General features: G+C 44.2%; 1 protein-coding gene across 1 annotated transcript; it reads left to right on the top strand.

Annotated features, from left to right (window-relative positions):
• Positions 1 to 217: 217 nt before the first annotated feature.
• Positions 218 to 18,104, top strand: SPP2 (secreted phosphoprotein 2). Its single transcript, XM_060151218.1, has 7 exons — positions 218 to 296; positions 396 to 520; positions 7,682 to 7,804; positions 8,918 to 9,028; positions 14,902 to 14,956; positions 15,800 to 15,841; positions 18,013 to 18,104. Exons 1-7 carry the CDS (start codon positions 233 to 235, stop codon positions 18,102 to 18,104), a joined length of 612 nt encoding a protein of 203 aa, XP_060007201.1. The 5' UTR covers positions 218 to 232.
• The last annotated feature ends 302 nt before the right edge of the window (positions 18,105 to 18,406 follow it).

The raw sequence follows: 18,406 nt of genomic DNA, 5'->3' as shown, positions 1-18,406 counted from the left end.
CCAAACTTCAAAAGCGTCCTCAAACTGTACCCTTTCCCTAGGAAAAGGGCAGCAGTAAATATTGACTGCAGGATCAATTGTCTCTGTTGAAGCCGCAGTCTGCTTCAGTCGGAGTGAGCAAGCCAGGTCACACTGGATAAAGAGCTGCTTTCAGGACGACTGGTCACCCCCAAACACATAGACACAATCTGCTGGGATCGGAACTGAAATGATCCTTCCCAGAACGGAGAAGATGGTGATGAAGGTGCTGATTATGTTTGTCCTTGGAACGAACTACTGGTTCCACTACTGTGCAGGTAAGGAGTTCAGGGTCAGGCCACCTGCCCTTGATGATGCAGAGCTGTCCTCATCCATGCATCCTGTCTCACTGTGTCCTCATGTGTTTATGAGTCCAGGTTTTCCCGTGTATGACTATGACCCGTCTTCCTTGAGGGAAGCTGTCAGCGCCTCCGTGGCAAAAGTGAATTCCCAGTCGCTGAGCCCCTATCTGTTTCGGGCGTTCAGAAGCTCAGTTAGAAGAGTAAGTGCTTGGTATGTCTGCTCTAGTCTTGGTATGTCTGCTCTGGTTTTTTTCTTTTGTCCTTTTTTGGGTTACACGTTAAAAATTTTCCGGTTTAAAAAGATAATAGCTACTCATCTCTTTCACACTCTTTTTTTTTCTTAATAGAGAAAGGATTTAATTATAATTATTGTCGTAAAGCTCTCAAAGCTACTTCGATGACTGATTCTTCTTGCATTTTTCTTCCCTCTGGCATCATTTCCTATTTCCAGATGTTACCCTCTGCACATCCTGCTTCTGGACCCAAAGTCCCCATGGTTCCTTTTGAGATGTTTTATTAAAAACTGCTTGTTTATTAGAAATGAGGCTTTTTCAAGTTCAGCAGTTCTGCTCCTAATACTTATAGGAAATAAATTCTGGCTTTTGAGCCAAAGAAATCCACTTTGCTTTGTCAATTTTGTAATAGTCTGTTTCCTGTTAGCTTGGGGAAATGGGGAAAAGATGAATTTTCATGGGCTTCCAGTGACTAAGGCCGTGATTGGCAAAGAAAGAAACAGAATTATCCTTCCAAGGAAATGAGAAACTAGAAGATCGCCTCCCTCCTGGCTGGGCCCCAGGTGATTTCACCTCCTGCTCGTCGTCCCGTGCAAGGGGGGTGGGGGGGCAGCAGAAATACCTGCCGGAGAGTTTAGGTTAGGTTAAGAGTTTAGGTTAAGATGCGGGGTGAGGAGCTTCTACAAAGTTCCTGGTCCTGCAAATGAGAACTCGTTGCAGACGGGCTGCCTGGGAACTGCGAACTGTGGAGACATGGCCAGGGGTCCAGGCAGCGGCCGCCTCCTCGCAGAGGCCAGAAGGGCATTACTTCCTCTCCACCTTCATGCTCACCTCTCCCATCCCTGCTGGGCACCACCTTAGCACACACCTGGTTTGTCCCCTCTCCTCCTGTGAAGGGCACACAGCTCATGGCTCCGTAGCTCCAGTCTCCAAATACAATACATTCATCTTGACCCAGCTCCTTCATAAACTAGCTCAGTTTCTTATTTCCAGATTCCCAGGAAATTAATTGAATTGTCCCAGTTGTCTTTTCTAATTGGGTCATAGGTCACGAAGATGATGCTTTAGCTAGTCCAGAACCAGGCTGTTGTGACCAGACTGGGGTCACTTGGCCTGGCTGTCGTGGTGCGAGAGCACGGCGAGATACGTGTGGTCAGCTGCCAGGCCAGAGGGCGAGTTCCTTCTGGAGGAGGACTGGGCAGAATGAAGAACCCCTCCGTCGTACACTGGCTGTTTGGGCTTCCATCTTTTGCACTTAATGAAATCCACGTGGTGTGGGGCAATCGGTGTCCCCTTGCCAAGCTTGCAAATGAGTTTAGATTTGCTTGTAATTTAGCTAGTGCTTGCTACAGAAGAAAGTTGGTAGTTAATTAAGTGAATAAGATCATGAGGACAGGTCCCGAGAGAACCGGTTACTGACACCGTGGAAATCTGGCCAGTGGAGACGAGCTAGCATGAGGCGTAGTCATCCAGAGAACATTCCAGCACGTGGGCCATCTTGGTATCAGACACCTGAGCCCAGACACACAGGCACCTGCAAAGAAACACACCTATGTATGTGGGCGTGTGATCCTTAGTGAGAACACAGGAGGGAGATGCCGCTCCGCCTCCCGTGCGCTGCTCTGCTACCTGGAATTCTGCACATTCTCGTTTCTTTCCAGCCTTTTCTCACTATTCAAATTCGTTGGCCAAGTTACATTCACCATGTCCCTTCCATGAAAACTTCCTTTCTTCTCCCAATGGAGGAAGAACTCTCCTGCTTTGATCTGTCCTGGTGATACGTCTTTCTTCTTAGAAGTGGTTCACATTTTGCTTTATTGTATGCGTTAGTCATGCCTTCTATAAACACCCTGAAGATGGCCCCAAATATGCCAATTCCCTTCATAACAGTAGCCACGAGAGATCCACTCAGAGCTAAGCAAAGTCCTCAGGAAAGAGATGAGGGAACAGATCAGATCACTGTCCCTGAGGGTACAAAACAATTCACAAAATAGTAATAGAAATGAGCTCGAAACATTGCGAAAAATGTGTCACTTCTCCGACAGCCGACAAAATCAGAATGAAAATAACCAGGGGAAAGGTGAAAGGGAAATCTCAAACACTGCTAGAGAAAATGTAATTTGGTAAAATTATCTTTGCAAACGTGCAATTTGTTAAGCATGTTTATAAACACGTTAAACATTAAAAATAGCAAATCTTTATAACATTTGATCTCATAGTTTCATTTCTAGGAGTACGTCCGAAGGAAATAAGTGGTTTGGTCATGTTCGTGTATGTGCAGGAGGTTTGGGGTAGAGTTCAGTGGGCTTAGGGTGGGGGGTCCGGCCCCGCTACTTTATCCCTGAGTTTGCTTCATAAGCCCAGTGGTTCTCGACCCCTGCACATCAGCATCATCTGGGAGATTGAAATACTCCTGATGTCCAGGCAGGATGGTGACTAATTAAATCCCAATCCCTGAGGGTGGGGCTCGTATTCTTACATGTTTCCTGGTCATTCTAATGTGTAGCCAGGGTTAAGAACCACTGCGATTTACCAGGGGCTTGGATCAAATGCTCTTGCAATTGATTGTAAGTAACTTAACTCTTGGGCTCCAGGTTTAAAAAGGATGGGAGAGCATGGGGAAACGGAATCAGCCACGATGACTTCCTTGTTCCAACATTGACACTAGGCACACACAGACTGTTCCCTCAATGTACACAAGCAGAGAAAGGAAAGGTGGACACAGGCCCTGTGCTGGGGGTGAGGAACAGAGAGGCTGGACCAGGCCGTGCTCCCATGGAGCTCAGATACCACTGCAGAGAGAGAGGGGAGGGAGAGGAGGGGAGGGGATGAAGGGAGAATGGGGTGCAAATTCTATACGTGAAGGTAGTCTCAGAGAGTGGGGAGTCCTGTGGAGAAAATAAAACAGGGGGATGGATGGGCCTGGGCCTGGGCTGGGGCAGCTGTCAGAGGGGAGAGAAGTCTCCACAGAGGTGCCGTATTTGAGCTAAGACTCACTCGGTGACGAGAACCTCCAGCCGTGGGAGGACCTCCTGCAGCGGGTAGTTGGGAGGAGGTTTTAAATAAAGTGCAAGAAGGCCTTCTAAGATCTCTGCAGCTGTTGTGTGGAGCGGGATGCCAGGAGGAAGCCCAGACAGCAACTGTGGGAAGCAGATGGTGACCTATGGCAACTGAGGCTCTTAGTGTGGGGAAGGTGAGGAGTAGATGGATTCTGGGATATTTGGGGCAAAGCCACGGAAGCTTTGGGATCCTTTACGTGTCTACGCCCATTTCTGTCCATTTTTACCTTTCCTCTTTGCACGTTTTGCCTTTTGGCTTTCTACGTTTTGCTAGGCAGCTATACCTGAGCTTTACTTTTTGTCCAATCATAAGGGCTTAGTTTGAAAATCCTAAATGATCACTGTGTTAGTCAGGCTTCTCCAGAGAAGCAGAGAAGAGATGGACAGAGTCAGAGACAGACAGAGACAGGGAGAGATAGATTTTAAAGAATTGGCCCACACTACTGTGGAGGCTTGGTAAAGCCCAAATCTGCAGGGTGGACCAGCAGGCTGGAGACCCAGGGAAAAACTGACGTTGCGGTTCAAGTCTGAAGGCCGGCTGTTGGCAGAATTGCTTCCTGCTGAGAAAAAGGTCAGTCTCGGCTCTAGTCTGACCTTCAACTGATTGGATGAGGCCCACCCACATGAAGGAGGGTAATCTGCTTTCCTCAAAGTCCACCACTTTAACCTCATCCAAAAACCTCTTCACAGAAGCATCCAGATCAATGTTTGACCAGAGCTCTGGACACTGTGGCCCAGCTAAACTGACACATAACATTAAACATTGTACTCTCCAAAAGGAACTGTTATGAGTATTTTATGGCTTGTATATTTTTATTTCTTTTTGAAATAAAAAAATCAAAATATACTCATTATAAACAGTCACAGGATACAACAAGAAAGAGAAAACCAAGAGTAACATTCGTTATCCAGCCCTCTGAGACACCCACTATGAACATGTGGCAGGATGTCTTTTTGGATTTTTTTCTCTTCATATGTGGGTATAAAATATATATTTTTTAAAAAAACAGGACCACACTGTAACACCGACTGTAAAGGACCATGATTTATTTCAGCCGTAACGCTGGGTTTGGGATTTTCTCCAGTTGATTCCTTAGGGTTGAGTATTTGGGTTGTCCCACATTTTTCAAAGAACACAGAGCAGAAATTCACTGGCTGAAAGTGAATTCAAATGAAAAAGCAGAGTTATTTGACTTTTCTCCATATTCTGGAAAGGGTGCTTAAAAGTGCTTAGAGATGCAAAAAGTTTGCAAAATCATCTCACAGTTAAAATTATCAGTACGCAAACCCCCTGCATTTTCATCTTTTAAACTAAGCTTTTGTCCTGCCAGTTTGCTTTCATCAGGTTGCTTTAAGAAATTGTGGAAGCATGATGGGGGGGGGGTGGGGCTGGCAGGGAGAGCCTGCTTGATGCGCTCCAGCTGAAGAGTTTTTAATTTTTTTAAGAGATTCAGATTTAATATCTAATATGTAAAAATGATCAGTAAACAGGGTCATAAACAATGGCAAGGATGAGTTTTTTTAAATCTCAGAGTTTTTAAAAAATTAATTAATTAATTAATTTTTGGCTGTGTTGGGTCTTCGTTTCTGTGCGAGGGCTTTCTCTAGTTGCGGCTAGCGGGGGCCACTCTTCATCGCGGTGCGCGGGCCTCTCACTGTCGCGGCCTCTCTTGTTGCGGAGCACAGGCTCCAGACGTGCAGGCTCAGTAGTTGTGGCTCACGGGCCCAGTTGCTCCGCGGCATGTGGGATCCTCCCAGACCAGGGCTCGAACCTGTGTCCCCTGCATTGGCAGGCAGATTCTCAACCACTGCGCCACCAGGGAAGCCCAAGATTGAGTTTTTAATCCTACTTGTTTTTAGAAAACTCGGCTTGTATCAGCCCTCCTCATCCTGCGTCAGAAAGAGACACAAAGACGCCCCCATCCCGAGCTTGGAGCTGTGGCCACTTATTTCCAAAGCAAACTATCCCGTTACTCCCTGCCTGAAAGCGGTCACACCGACTATCACAGTGCTGTCACCACCTCTCTCCCCACTGGGCAGTAGGTGAATGTGTGGGTTGACTCAAATTTGCCAAAGGATGGGCTCAAGAGCTCAAAAGGAAGGAGTTTTTGGAGCCTGGGGTGGGGTCGGGCCGTGGAGCCCACCTCCCTGCTGCCATCTTGTCCCTGCCCCCGTGTGCTCTCTTTGTAGCGGCCATGGTGACTCAGATCTTACCTCTTCGAAGCCTCTGAGAACTTCTCATTGCAATGAGAATGAAGTCAAAACTCGTTCCCACGGGCTACGGGACCATGAACTATCTGGCGCACTCCTTTCCACCTTCAGGGTGTTTGGTTTTCCTCTTGTTCATTTTGCTTCACCACGACCGCTGGGCTTGTTCTGCCCCAGGACATCGGCTCTGCTTTTTCCTCACACGATGGGCTCCTTCCCATCCTTTAAGTCCCAGCTTAAATATGCCTTCCTTGGGAGGATTTCTCAGGCGCCTCGTCTAAACTACCTGCTCTCCATCCCCACTGCCACGTTGCTTTTTTACTCTTAACTCTATAGCCATCTGGAAGGTCCTTGTTCAGTTTTCTTTAGTGTGTTTGCTGTGTGGTGCCCACCACCCTGCCCCAGGTGGAATCTAAGCTCCGTGGGGTCTTCTCGGCTGTGCTTCTGGTGCAGCACACACAGTGGGCATTTAGTAAGTCAGGAGATGTCCCTGTCATCGGAACAGCACACTCATCAGGAAGTTTGGAAGGTACCCCCAGTATCCCACCCTTGGTGGAAAGGAGTGGAAAGCTGTGTAATCTTATTCATAGATCCGAACTGATCAACCGGGAAGCGGGGCTGGATAACACTGTACAGCAGAGATGTACTTGCTACTTACTTATTTCAGGAATTATTAAGAAAGTATGGAGCATTCTTTTAAGAAAATGACACTTAAAATACCTTGCTTTTGCTTTGGAAATAAGTGGCTAGCTCCAAGCTCGGGATGGAGGGGTCTTTATGTCTCTTTCTGACGCAGGATGAAGAGTGCTGATACAAGTAGAGTTTTCTAAAAACAAGTAGGACTAAAAACTCAGCCTTGCCATTATTTATGACCCTGGTCATTGATAATTTTTACATATTAGGTATTAAATCTGAATCTCATACGTACGTTGACACTTAAAATAAGTTGATTCTTGTTATTTGCGGCGGTTACATTCCATAAAGATTCTGTGAAAGCTGGTTTAGTGAATCCTGAGCCGTTTATCCTGGGGAAATTCAGGGTGAGGTTTCTGAGAGCCTCTGGTCACAATATTTCGGTTAACTGATCAATATGTGCCCTTGTTTTATGTGTGTTTTCACTTAAAGACTTATTTAATATATATGGTGACTCGTTACCATTGAGCTCACTGTACCAGCGCTGTCACTCAGGCCTGAGCAAAGCTCAGCTAACACATGTATTTTCTCCGTCAGGCACATCATAGCCTTCCTGTGCTTAGGAAACTAGACAGCTTGTCAGCACTAGTCTTGGGGGCCAATTTAAACAGCAAAATCACCAAGGAAAAGCACAAAAATGAGAAAACCGTGACACACAATAGACCATGAAATTGACTGTGTACGGTCTGGCTGCTGAGGCAAAGAGCCTGAGCCTTTCATCACCTCATCTGACCCCGGTCGGGAGCGCGTGCATCTGGCGACTCAAGTTCTTTGCCGCCCAGCGTGTCTTCATGAGTGGCCGTGAGGGCACCCGGTACTGATTGGGGTTAGATGTACATTTTAGCAAGTAGGCAAATTTGCAAATACGGAATCTGTAAATCCCGAGGATTCGTCATAAATGTAAGTCATTAGCAGCAGTGCTTAGCGTGGAGGCAGGACACCCAAGTTCTGGTCCTATTGTCTCAGTAAAGTCTTGTGAGCCTTCGGTAAAGCACTTCTTCCCCTGGTCTTCAGAATGAGGGCGTGGAACTGGGTGATTGCCACGACAATTGAAAGCTTTAGTGGTGTGGTGTTCTGTCCCTTTCTCTCCTTGTGCAAGGAGACACATTCCTAGCGTGTGACCTTCAGAAACACATCTGTGGCAGACTGACGCTTTGTTTTCATGAAGGTCAATATCCTGGATGAGGACAGCTTGACCATGGACATAGAGCTCCGCATCCGGGAGACGACGTGCAGGAGGGGCTCTGGGGAAGACCCCGCCACCTGTGACTTCCAGAGGGGCTACTACGTGGTAAGAGTCGGGGGAAAGGCCACCAGCCCAGAAAACAACGCAAGGGAGCACCTGTCTTCCTACATCGCCGGGACCTGATTCAAAGCCACACCAAGGGCTTGGCCACTGCCTGGCATCTGGACACCCTGGGAGGCACCACTAACTGTGTCCACGCTGTCCCCTGGGCAGGGGCGGCGTGACTCAGTGGTCGAGGACTCGAGCTCTTGGAGTCCACGGTCCTGAGTAATCCTGGCAAATTATTTAACTCCTGCTGCCTCAGCTTTCTCAGCTTTCCTATTTAAAAATAGGGATAATGATGGTTCCAGGCAAAGTGAATACGAAGAGGCCAATAGCCAAGACAAATCCCAGAGACATTTCAAATTCTATTTTAAATGAATTTAAAATGCCAGCTGTGTTTCTGGTGCGAGGTGCACTGTTTTATAGTTGACTGTTGTATAACATCTGTCTCCTCCACCAGCTGGGGCTCCATGGGGGTCAGGACCACAGCGTGGTCAGTTTCATCTCCCCAGTGACCAGCACATGGCCCCATGCTTGGTTAATCCCAGGGATGGGAGGCACCCCAAATTCACTGTCCGAGGCGTTCTCGTTCAGTTGTACGAGGTCTCAGGGTTTTGTTACTTTATCGTTGTGATGTCTGGGTCGTTACACAGGGGTGTCAATCCTGAAAAGAGGACCCGTTGTTTTGTTGTTTCGTGAGACTTTTCGCTGTGGCTCTGTTTCACAAAGGTCCCAAACCCAAGTGTCACTAGCATTTGTTTCTAATGAAATCTGAGGCCAAGGGAGAGCAGAGCAGGGTCCTTGGGAGATCTTCCCATTTCTTGTTGTTCAAAAGGAAAGCCATTCGAGGGAGCCCACTCAGTGCTCAGGAAGGGAACATCTTCTTTCCCTCAGGACTTGTAATGTAGCAAAAGCCTAAGAGATATTTAAGTCATCATTTGTTTCTGCTTAGGTCTTGAGAAATTTTCATTTTGGAAAAATGAAATGTCTCTGTGAATTTTTCCTTTCTGTCTGCATGATTGCGTCAAGCCCTATGGTGTTGCCTGATTTCTTAGATAGGTCCTAACCATTTCTACCAGCTGCCGGGCATGGAACTCACTGCTTCCCCTTTTCCAGCCAGCAGTTGCTTGCAGAAGCACCGTGTGGGTGTCTGCTGAGCAGGTGCAGGACGTGTGGGTTCGCTGCCAGTGGTCCTCCAGCTCCTCCGAGTCTAACAGCAGTGAAGAGGTAGGTGCAGGGGCTTGGCATCCTTTGGGACAGCACCTACCTCTTAGGGTCTGTGTGGGTCTGTGACAGGCAGGCCGGTGTGACAGAGTAGCTGGAGCATCACTCAGGTATAGCTCTGCTGACTCAGCTGGCATCTCCCTTTTACACCTGCAACCTCATGTTCAATATCCCTTACTTCTTCCAATTCTCTCTCTTTTCCTAAGATTTAGGATGTGAGCTTAAAATAACAATGAGCAAATCTTCAAAGTTTTAGATCTAAGTATGCATCTCACTGCCTCTGTGGTTTAGTGGCATGAAGAGGGGCATTTTTTTTTTTTTTTGCGGTACGCGGGCCTCTCACTGTTGTGGCCTCTCCCGTTGCGGAGCACAGGCTCCGGACGTGCAGGCTCAGCGGCCATGGCTCACGGGCCCAGCTGCTCCGCGGCATGTGGGATCTTCCCGGACCGGGGCACGAACCCGTGTCCCCTGCATCGGCAGGCGGACTGTCAACCACTGCGCCACCAGGGAAGCCCAAGAGGGGCATTTTTGATACATCAGTGTTCATTTACCAGCTCTGCAACCTAGGTCAGGAGATTTAATCTCCATGATCTGAAGCTTCTTCATCTGTTAAATGCCAGTAATAGAGACCACCCGATAGGAAGTTGAGAAAACCAAGGAAGTGGATGGGCATGAAAGATCTGGTCCAGAATCTGGTACGTAATAGATGCTTGGCAAATGGCAGGACACATCTTTTTTCCTTCAATTGCACTGATATTCATCTGCAATAATACTGTGAAATCAGTATATATACATTTCTGACTTGGAATTATATTACTTATTTGTCTGTGTACTGACTGCTTTCCTTACTGGAATGTACATCAAATGAGGGCAGGGAATGTGTGTTTTGTCATCTAGGACAAGGTTTGATACAGGGTAGATGTTCAGTCAATACTTGAATGAATACAAGAAAAATGAGGAAGAGATTGTCAAGAATATGATATGAGGAGGAAGCTTCTAGACTCTAATTTGGGATAAAAACATAACTATTACATTATTTGTTTATTCATAATGGATAATATCTTTGACTGCTACTTAAAAATTGTTTCTACCATTATACAGCCAAATCTGTCCAATGACATCTTTCTCTACGTATATTTTTATTAATTTTTTCAAGATTTAAATCTGTAGTGAAAATTACATGAAAAGAGTATACAATTTCAACTTCAAGAATTACACATAAAAGTAATGTTCCTCTATTATGAACATACCCAGGACTTCCATATTTTGTATGGGAGTCCATTTTAGAATTAGGAAGGAGTGAGAAACTCCTGTTGCAGGGGTGTTTTCACTGTTGGAAGGAGAATTTTGCAAAAATGTTCAGTTGAGCATAAGGTTATTGATCAATCTCGTTCTCACTGGCAACTTTTGAGGGTCAATCCCCAGGAGATTTCTGGATCCTATCTCCTTGATGCTAGTTCAGGTACCCAGGGCCTCGACTCCAGTAAAGTATCCAGGATGTAAGGCATGCTTCACAGCTGACACAGTGGCCCACGCCTGGCCAAGCTAACCCAGAAGTGACAGGGACCAAGCATCATGTCACAAGCATCTTGTGCGTATTGATTTTGTGGTTTGCATGGGGGAAGCTAGGAGACAGTGGAGAGCAAGAGAAGCACTGCTCTGGCTCTTGTGGGGTTTGTGGATGAGTCTGGGAGTGTCCATTAAGCAGGGGTTACCCTGGCTACCAGGCAAGCTTTCAGGAGCACGTAGCAAGAGGATGCAATAGCGTGTGGGGTCAGAGCGAGCTTTCCCTGGGGGGCTGAAGGGTGGGTGACCTCAGGACAAAGGGCACAGGGTGTGGAGGGGAAGGATGAGGAGATTCCCAGCACAGGGGAGAGCCTGACTGAGTTCCCTGATGTGTGAGGGAAGCTAAGCTGATGGGTACAAATGGACAGAAATCCAAAAATACGAGAAGAGAGGCATAAGGGTGGGGCTGGAGAGGACACCAGCCTGGTCAAGGTGGACCTCATGGGTCATGTCAAGGAGCCTTGGCTTGGGGCTAGTCAAGGGTTATAAGTAGGGAAGTGACAGAATAGATGAAGAACAGACTGGAACTAGGTAAGAATGGATGGGGGCACTGGGAGGCTGGCAGGGCAGGTGAGAGAGAGTGCCAAGTAGAGCTAGGAGTTAGTGGTGAATGTCGAGAGAAATGGATGCCTGTTCTTCTATGACCTTTAACACATTTGAAGTTAATAAGTGGCCCCCTAATTTAACCCCTCTTCCATCTCTTTGGAAAGAGATGGAAAGTTGATTTGGAAAGTTGATTCTGATTGTTTGCACAACCCACAAACCTATTGCAACTTTCTAACTGCAGACTGAAGACTACTCACTTTTCTTCCAGTCCCACGTTTTGTAAGAAGACTCTGATACTAAGTTAAGTTAGTCCCGGAAACAAACAAGATTTTAAAATAAACTCCCAGGTTGCTTTGCCTCAAAGACTAGGAGATCATAAAGGATGATGAGCAAAGAAAAAATTCCTTAAATTAAAGGATTCTGCAATTCGAAAGAAGGAGAAGAAAGCAGATGGAGATTTAAAGTAATTCCTGGCAACTCTAAAATAGATTTCTTACATGAAACAGAAAAAAAATTAGACGACAGCTGTTAACCATTTTCAGTGAAATAAATGATGATACTACAAACATGAAAGACAATTGACTGGAATGAATTTAGACATAGAACAAATAAATCATTGTTGGAAGTAGGGAATAAAAGAAAGAAAACTGAAAAAAAATATCCCAGAGTAATGAACATAAAGGCCACTTGAAAAACATATGTAGATAGTAAAGGAATTTCCAGAGGAAGGAATATAATGTGAAGAAAGATGGAAGCCATGGAGAGCAAGACCAAACATCCTAATTATTACGAAATAGGACTTAGCTCAAATGGAAAATATCTAGTAAGCATACAATGAGAGAAAGTGTCTCATATAAAAACATTCAGGTTTTCCACTACATAATTTTAATAAGTATAAATGCTTTGTAAAAAGATTTGAGCAAATACATTTCTAAAATTGCTAATATTCTCTCTTAACCAAATAAATATTTAAATTATGGGCAGTTTTTATTTTTACTTTTTTAATTTTGAAAAAGAAGCATGTAGAGGATAAACGATTTCTATGTGGTACTTCAGTCAACGACACGACGAAATGCTAACATCTGTAGGATGATGAATGGACTTGATTTTGGACAAATCCTTCTGATTTCAAGTGGATGGGATGAGGTTTGGCTAGAGTTTCAGCCATGAGACCCAAAACAGTGCAAAAGGAGAAACTGAGGAAGAGTGAACAGGAATTCTGGACTCGGGGGAGGAGAGTTACAGGCCTTTCATTTATTTACTCTCTCCCATTTCAAATGATAGAAATTCAACTAGAAGCGACCTAAGCCAAAATGAGATAATTCCCTGGCTCACGTTCCCAGAAAGGAGAGGAAGGAGTTGTCCTCTTGGACAACTCAATCTGGCGACTGTCAACACTATCTGGGCCACATTCATGTTTTTCCTTCTCCGTCCCTCCTCCCCTTACTGCAGATGAGTTTTCTCCTTGTAGCTGGAGGCAAGACTGCAAGCCACTCCAGATTCATATCCTCTAAACTTAGGAGGAAACAGAGCACTTCTCTCTAGCTCCAGCTGGAGATACCTCTTGGTATTATTCCCGTTGTCCTATCTTAGGTCATGTGTCCCATTTTTTTTTTTTAATAACACTGTTATTGAAATAAATTGGGTTGGCCAAAAATTTGGTTCGGGTTTTTCCATACGATGTTACAGAAGAAGCCGAACGAACTTTTTAGCCAACCCAATAATTCACAGACCATACGATTCATCCCTTTAATGTGTACAGTTCAGTGGTTTTTAGTATGTTCATAAGGTTGTACAACTCTCATCACTATCTAAATCATGAACACTTTGTCATCCGGAAAAGAAACCCTAAGACCCCTCACCCTGTTCCTCGTTCTCTCCAGCCCTTAGTAACCGCTAATCTACTTTCTTTGTCTATAGATTTACCTTTTCCAGCCATTTCATATAAATAGAAACATACAATATGTGTTCTTTTGTGAATGGTTTATCTTAGTTAGCATGTTTGGAGGTTCATACCTGTTATAGCATGTATCAGTACTTTTCATTGTTGAATAATAATTCATTGTACGGATAAGCCACATTTAATTTATCCATTCATTAGTTGATCAAAATGGGGGTTGTTTCTATTTTTTTTTATACATAGCTCTTTTTTTAAAAAAAATTATTTATTTATTTATTTATTTGGTTGCACTGAGTCTTGGTTGTAGCTGCCGGGCTCCTTAGTTGCGACACGAGAACTCTTAGTTGCGACATGCGGCATCTAGTTCCCTGAGCAGGGACTGAACCCAGGCCGCCTGCATTGGGAGCGTGGAGTCTTAACTGCGCCACCAGGGAAGTCCCTGTTTCTACTTTTTGACTATTGTAAATAATGATGCTGTGAGCATTCACGTGCAAGTTTTTGTGTGGGCATATATTTTTATTTATCTTGGGTATTTACCTATCAGTGGAATTTCTGGGGCGTAAAGTAACTCTGTGTGTAACTTTTTGAGAAACTGCCACGCTGTTTTCCATAATAGCTGTACCATGTTACATTCCCACCAGCAATGTATGAGGGTTCCAGTTTCTTCACATCCTTATGAACACTTATCATTGTCTGTCTTTTTAATTTTAGCCATTCTAGTGGGTGTGAAGTGGTGCATCATTATTGTTTTGATTTGCATTTTCCTAATGAGCAATGATTGACTATTTGTATATATTCTTTGGAAAAACGTCTACTCAAATCCTTTGTCGGAATTCCCTGGCGGTCTAGTGGTTGGGACTCCGTGATTTCACTGCCACCGAGGACGCAGGTTTGATCCCTGGTTGGGGAACTAAGATCCTGCAAGCTGTGCAAAGTGGCCAAAAAAGAAAAAAAGTTCCTTTGCCAAATTTTAAATTGGGTTATTTGTCTTTTTTTGTTGAGTAGTAAGACTTCTTTATATATTTTGTATATAAGTTCCATATCAGATACACAATTTGCAGATATTTTCTCCCATCTGTGAGGTTTTTTTTTTTACTTTCTTTATGGTGCATTTTGAAGAACAAAAGTTTTAAAGTTTAATGAAGTCCAATTGATCCATTTTTTTTCTTTTGTTGTTTGTGTGATTCTTACATTTAGATGCATGGTCCATTTTGATTAGGAAGGGGTCCAGCCTCAGTCTTTTGCATGTGGATATCCAGTTGTCTCAGCACCGTTTATTGAAAAGATTATTCTTTCCCCCACTAAACTGTGCCACCTGCTAGACCAATCACTCTGACAAAAGCCAGCAGGCTAACTGACTGTTCACGATGGAGAGGGTAACAGGTAGGTGGCCCAGACACCTTGTAGAAAGGTTGTGAGTCACGCAGCCACCTTACTTTGTGACTATGGGCTTTCAGTGGCTTCATGAAGACTACTCATGCACGCTTTTTGTTTTTTTTAATTGAACACATATGGGGACTTCATAGAGAGAAAACTCACAAATTTGACCTAAACACAGTTGATTTGCAAGTCCATATAACGAGGTTCCGTCTTTCTCGTCCACAAAACAATTGGGGGTCATTTTGAGTCTAGTGGAAACGTTTTTAGACAATTTAAACTTCATGTAAGTTGCTTTTCCCCACATGCTTTTTTAGACATTACATGTTCAATACCATATAAAGTTATTTAATGTATTACCTTATTTCATTAAAAATAAATTATATAATACATCTGAGTCCTCCTGACAATATTTGCATATTTTGCAGTGTCCTTCCTTTTCCTCTCTTTCATGTGCTGATACATACTAATGCCTACATTTACTTAGATGGTTTTGGGAGATATCTTGGGATCCTCTACATCAAGAAACAGTTATCTGCTTGGTAAGTTGAGATCCGTTCTTTTTAATATACATATATATATATGTGTGTGTGTGTGTGTGTGTGTGTATGAATCAACTTCATATTGAAGCTCTCTATCAAGGAGTCATTTAAAACTAGAAATATCTGTACATAAGCTTTGAACAATTACAGAAACCACAGAAAATAAACATTTGCTTTTGCTCCTTTCTTAACAGTAGGCAATAATGTTACAACTCTTCATTTAGGCCACTCTATATTTATGCAGAGCCTTTCCATATATGATTCCATTTCGTGTCCCAACATCTCTGCCAGTTAGGCAGGACAGGTGTTGGTTTTTACCATAAGAGGGTCCCCCAGCTTGAGCACGCTTGTTCCCTCCTGGGTGCACGACCAGTTTTAGGAGCCAGGTATGAAACAATGTGTAGGTGGAAGGATCTGGACTAAACCTCATCTGACTGGCTGGGGCTGAATTCTGTAATCCTCCAGCCATAAGAGCAGAGGTGACCATCCCATTAAGAATCTTGCTTCGGGGAGGGAGGGCTTTCTTTTTTTCCCCTTCTTAAGTGGTCTCTCATTGGAAGTGGGATTGAGTTAGTGTTCTATGGCTTAGGAAACATTTCTACCTATTGGTAAAATAGGTAGATAGGAGGATTTTTTCTATTGGAGCTGATGGCAGCAAAACTCTTTGGTGATCTCTCACTGCTTCCTTCCTGGAAAAGCGTATTTGTGGCATCAGTAATAAAAATAATTAAGTAATAAAAAAATTCCAGATAAAAATAAAATAAAAAAATAAAAAAATAAGTAATAAAAAAATTCCGGAAGTGGGCAGAGGGGGCCTGCCTTATGACTGTTACTGCGTTACAGGTCTCACTCCTGACAGATCAAAAAGTGAGCCATTTTATGAACGGTCACTTGCTAAGTGTTCCTGTTTTCTTCTGTAGGACACCGAACACATCCTTTTCTGATCAAGCCAGACTCCGCTGAAGTCATGTCATAAGAGATAAACCCCTGAAATGCAAAATATTTTAAGGGAAAATGCAAAAAAAAAGAACAGTCCTCCATAAACCAGCTTTGCAAATCATTGAAAAGCTAACTTTGAGGCATCAAAACTCACTTAAAATTTGTCAGGAATCAAAATATCAAATCTAGCTGAGGAAATCAGCACTCACCTGCCTCCTGTCCCAATCTGGAGCATTTTCTGAAAAATCCAAACTCTTTTCAACTTCTCTTTGCCCTCCAACCTCAACTGTACTTTTGAGCAAGCAGACAGAACTAACAGTTATTTAGTTTCTCCCTTTTACGATCACTTTTCTCATTTAACCTTCATGAGAGCACTGTAAACCAGGTGTCTTATCTGCTGACACAGAAGAAATGAGTAACAACTCATGTTGTTTGTTGTAGACACAAAATACTCTCTACTAATTGCTTGACAGTTTTCTCCTTCAGCTTCACAACCATCTTGAGAGGCAACACTATGTTCCTTCCCATTTTGTAGATGGGCAAACTGAGGTTTAATGAGTTTCTGTAACTTGTCCAAGGCTACACGGCCAACGTAGGACTTTGATCCAGGTAGAGAGGGGCAGAGACAGGACTTAGAGACAGATCTGTCAGACTCTAAAGCCTCTGTTTTTTTCATGCTGCTTTACAGAAGAGTTGTGAAATTTACCCTCTGATCAGAGTTCTCCATGAAAATGAATAACACAGATATTAATGTTTCATTGAGCTCAGTGTCTGACCATCCTTAGGCTTTTTCCGAATTTATTTGAAGTACTAAAGCTTACAATCTGAGGCTTGCTTAAAAAAGGGCCTGAGTTTAGACCCCCTCCAATGTGCCACTTGGGGAGAAATACAGTTATTCTAAAAATGTGACCACTGCTGAGAACATTTTTGAACAATTTTTTTAGGAATTATCTTCCAAGTCTAGGGCTCATTCTTTTGAATCTCTGTAGTGATGGAAAACATGTGCTCTTGGATTTAATTTTGGAAATAAATTCAGTTAATCAGATTAATAGCCAACTTGGGTGCATTAGTCATCTATTGCTACGTGTCAAATTACCACAAAACTTAGCAGCTTAAAACAGCAAACATTTATTAGCTCACAGTTTCTGAGGGTCAGGAACCTGGAAGTAGCCAAGCTGGGTGTTTCTGGCTCAAGGTCTCTAAAATGATGTAGAGAAGATGTTGATTGTGGCTGTGATCTCATCTGAAGGCTTAGCTGGGACTGAGGAATCCACTTCCAAGGTTACTCACGTGGTGGTTGGCAGGCCTCAGTTCTTCAGGGGCTATTGGAATGAGGGCTTTGGTTTCCTACCATATGGGCCTTTCCACTGGGCTGTCTGAATGTCCTCAAAACATGCCAGCTGGCTTCTGCCAGAGAACATGATGAGAGAGAGAGAGAGAGAGAGAGAGAGGAGAATGAACAAGCAACAGAGCACCCAAGACAGAAGGCACAGTCTTTTATTAGCTAATTTTGAAAGGGATATAGCATCACTTCTGCATAGTTTATTAATCACGCAGACCAACCCTGGTCCGATGTGGGAGGGGAATACCCGAGAGTGTGAATACCAGCGGGCCATCTCTGAGGCTGGCTACCACTCTGAGAAAATGTCATTTGGGACAAAAAAAATATTATATAGATATAAATTAATGCGACTGATCCTTTTTATATTCCTTGGAAGGTAATTCCAGAGCTGAATTCTAAAAACATTTTGGGCATTGGGACCTTCATTGACGCAGAGGGGCAGCCAACTCAGAGACTGCTTTGAACGTGACAATTCAATTTAATTCAACAAATGTGTGTGACAAGCCCTGGGCAGATCCCTCAGGGGACTGAAAGATAAATGTGACAGTCCCTGCCCTCGAAGGCGTGCGGCTGGGGGTTCACCTGTCACACCGTGCGGGCGAGAGTGAGGGAGAAGTTGATAAGCAAGATGAGGTCATGGTGTTCTTGGGTAGCCTCTTGGCAGCAGGGGCTCTGGTGGTGCTGGTCACAGGCTCTGTCATTAATTTATAGTCACTAAGTCCATGTTGTCTTAGATTTTGATGTGAATGACAGAGCCTGTATATTCCCTTTCTATCTTCAGGGATCATGAGAAGGGGCTTTCCTCCTGGAAAGAGAAGGAGCCTGAACCTGTGGCCCAGAGCAAGAATAAACACTGGCTTTGAGTGACAGCCTTGAGGTAAGGGGACACAGCTAAAAACACGTGTATGTAGAGATGGAAGCTACCAGCGGGGGGGTTGGAGGGTGGGGATGTCTTAAAGCTGTGGTCTCCACACCTGCAGCGTCTGTAGTCTGCTCTTCAGCTCCTGTCTGGCCTCCCACCTTTTCTTCTCTCCTCCCAAATACTGATCCTCGACTGTCTCTTCATTCTTGCACCCTCAGTCTTTTTCCCATGGCTTTTATATGTGCCGTTGTTGATGTGATCAAATTTCTCTAAGAAAAACAAACCACAAACAGAACAGCCCCCTTTC

The sequence above is a fragment of the Lagenorhynchus albirostris genome, chromosome 6 (assembly GCF_949774975.1).
Source record: "Lagenorhynchus albirostris chromosome 6, mLagAlb1.1, whole genome shotgun sequence".
NCBI lineage: Eukaryota > Metazoa > Chordata > Mammalia > Artiodactyla > Delphinidae > Lagenorhynchus > Lagenorhynchus albirostris.
The sequence above is the reverse complement of the archived record's forward strand: the minus strand, read 5'-3'. Positions and strand labels throughout refer to the sequence as shown.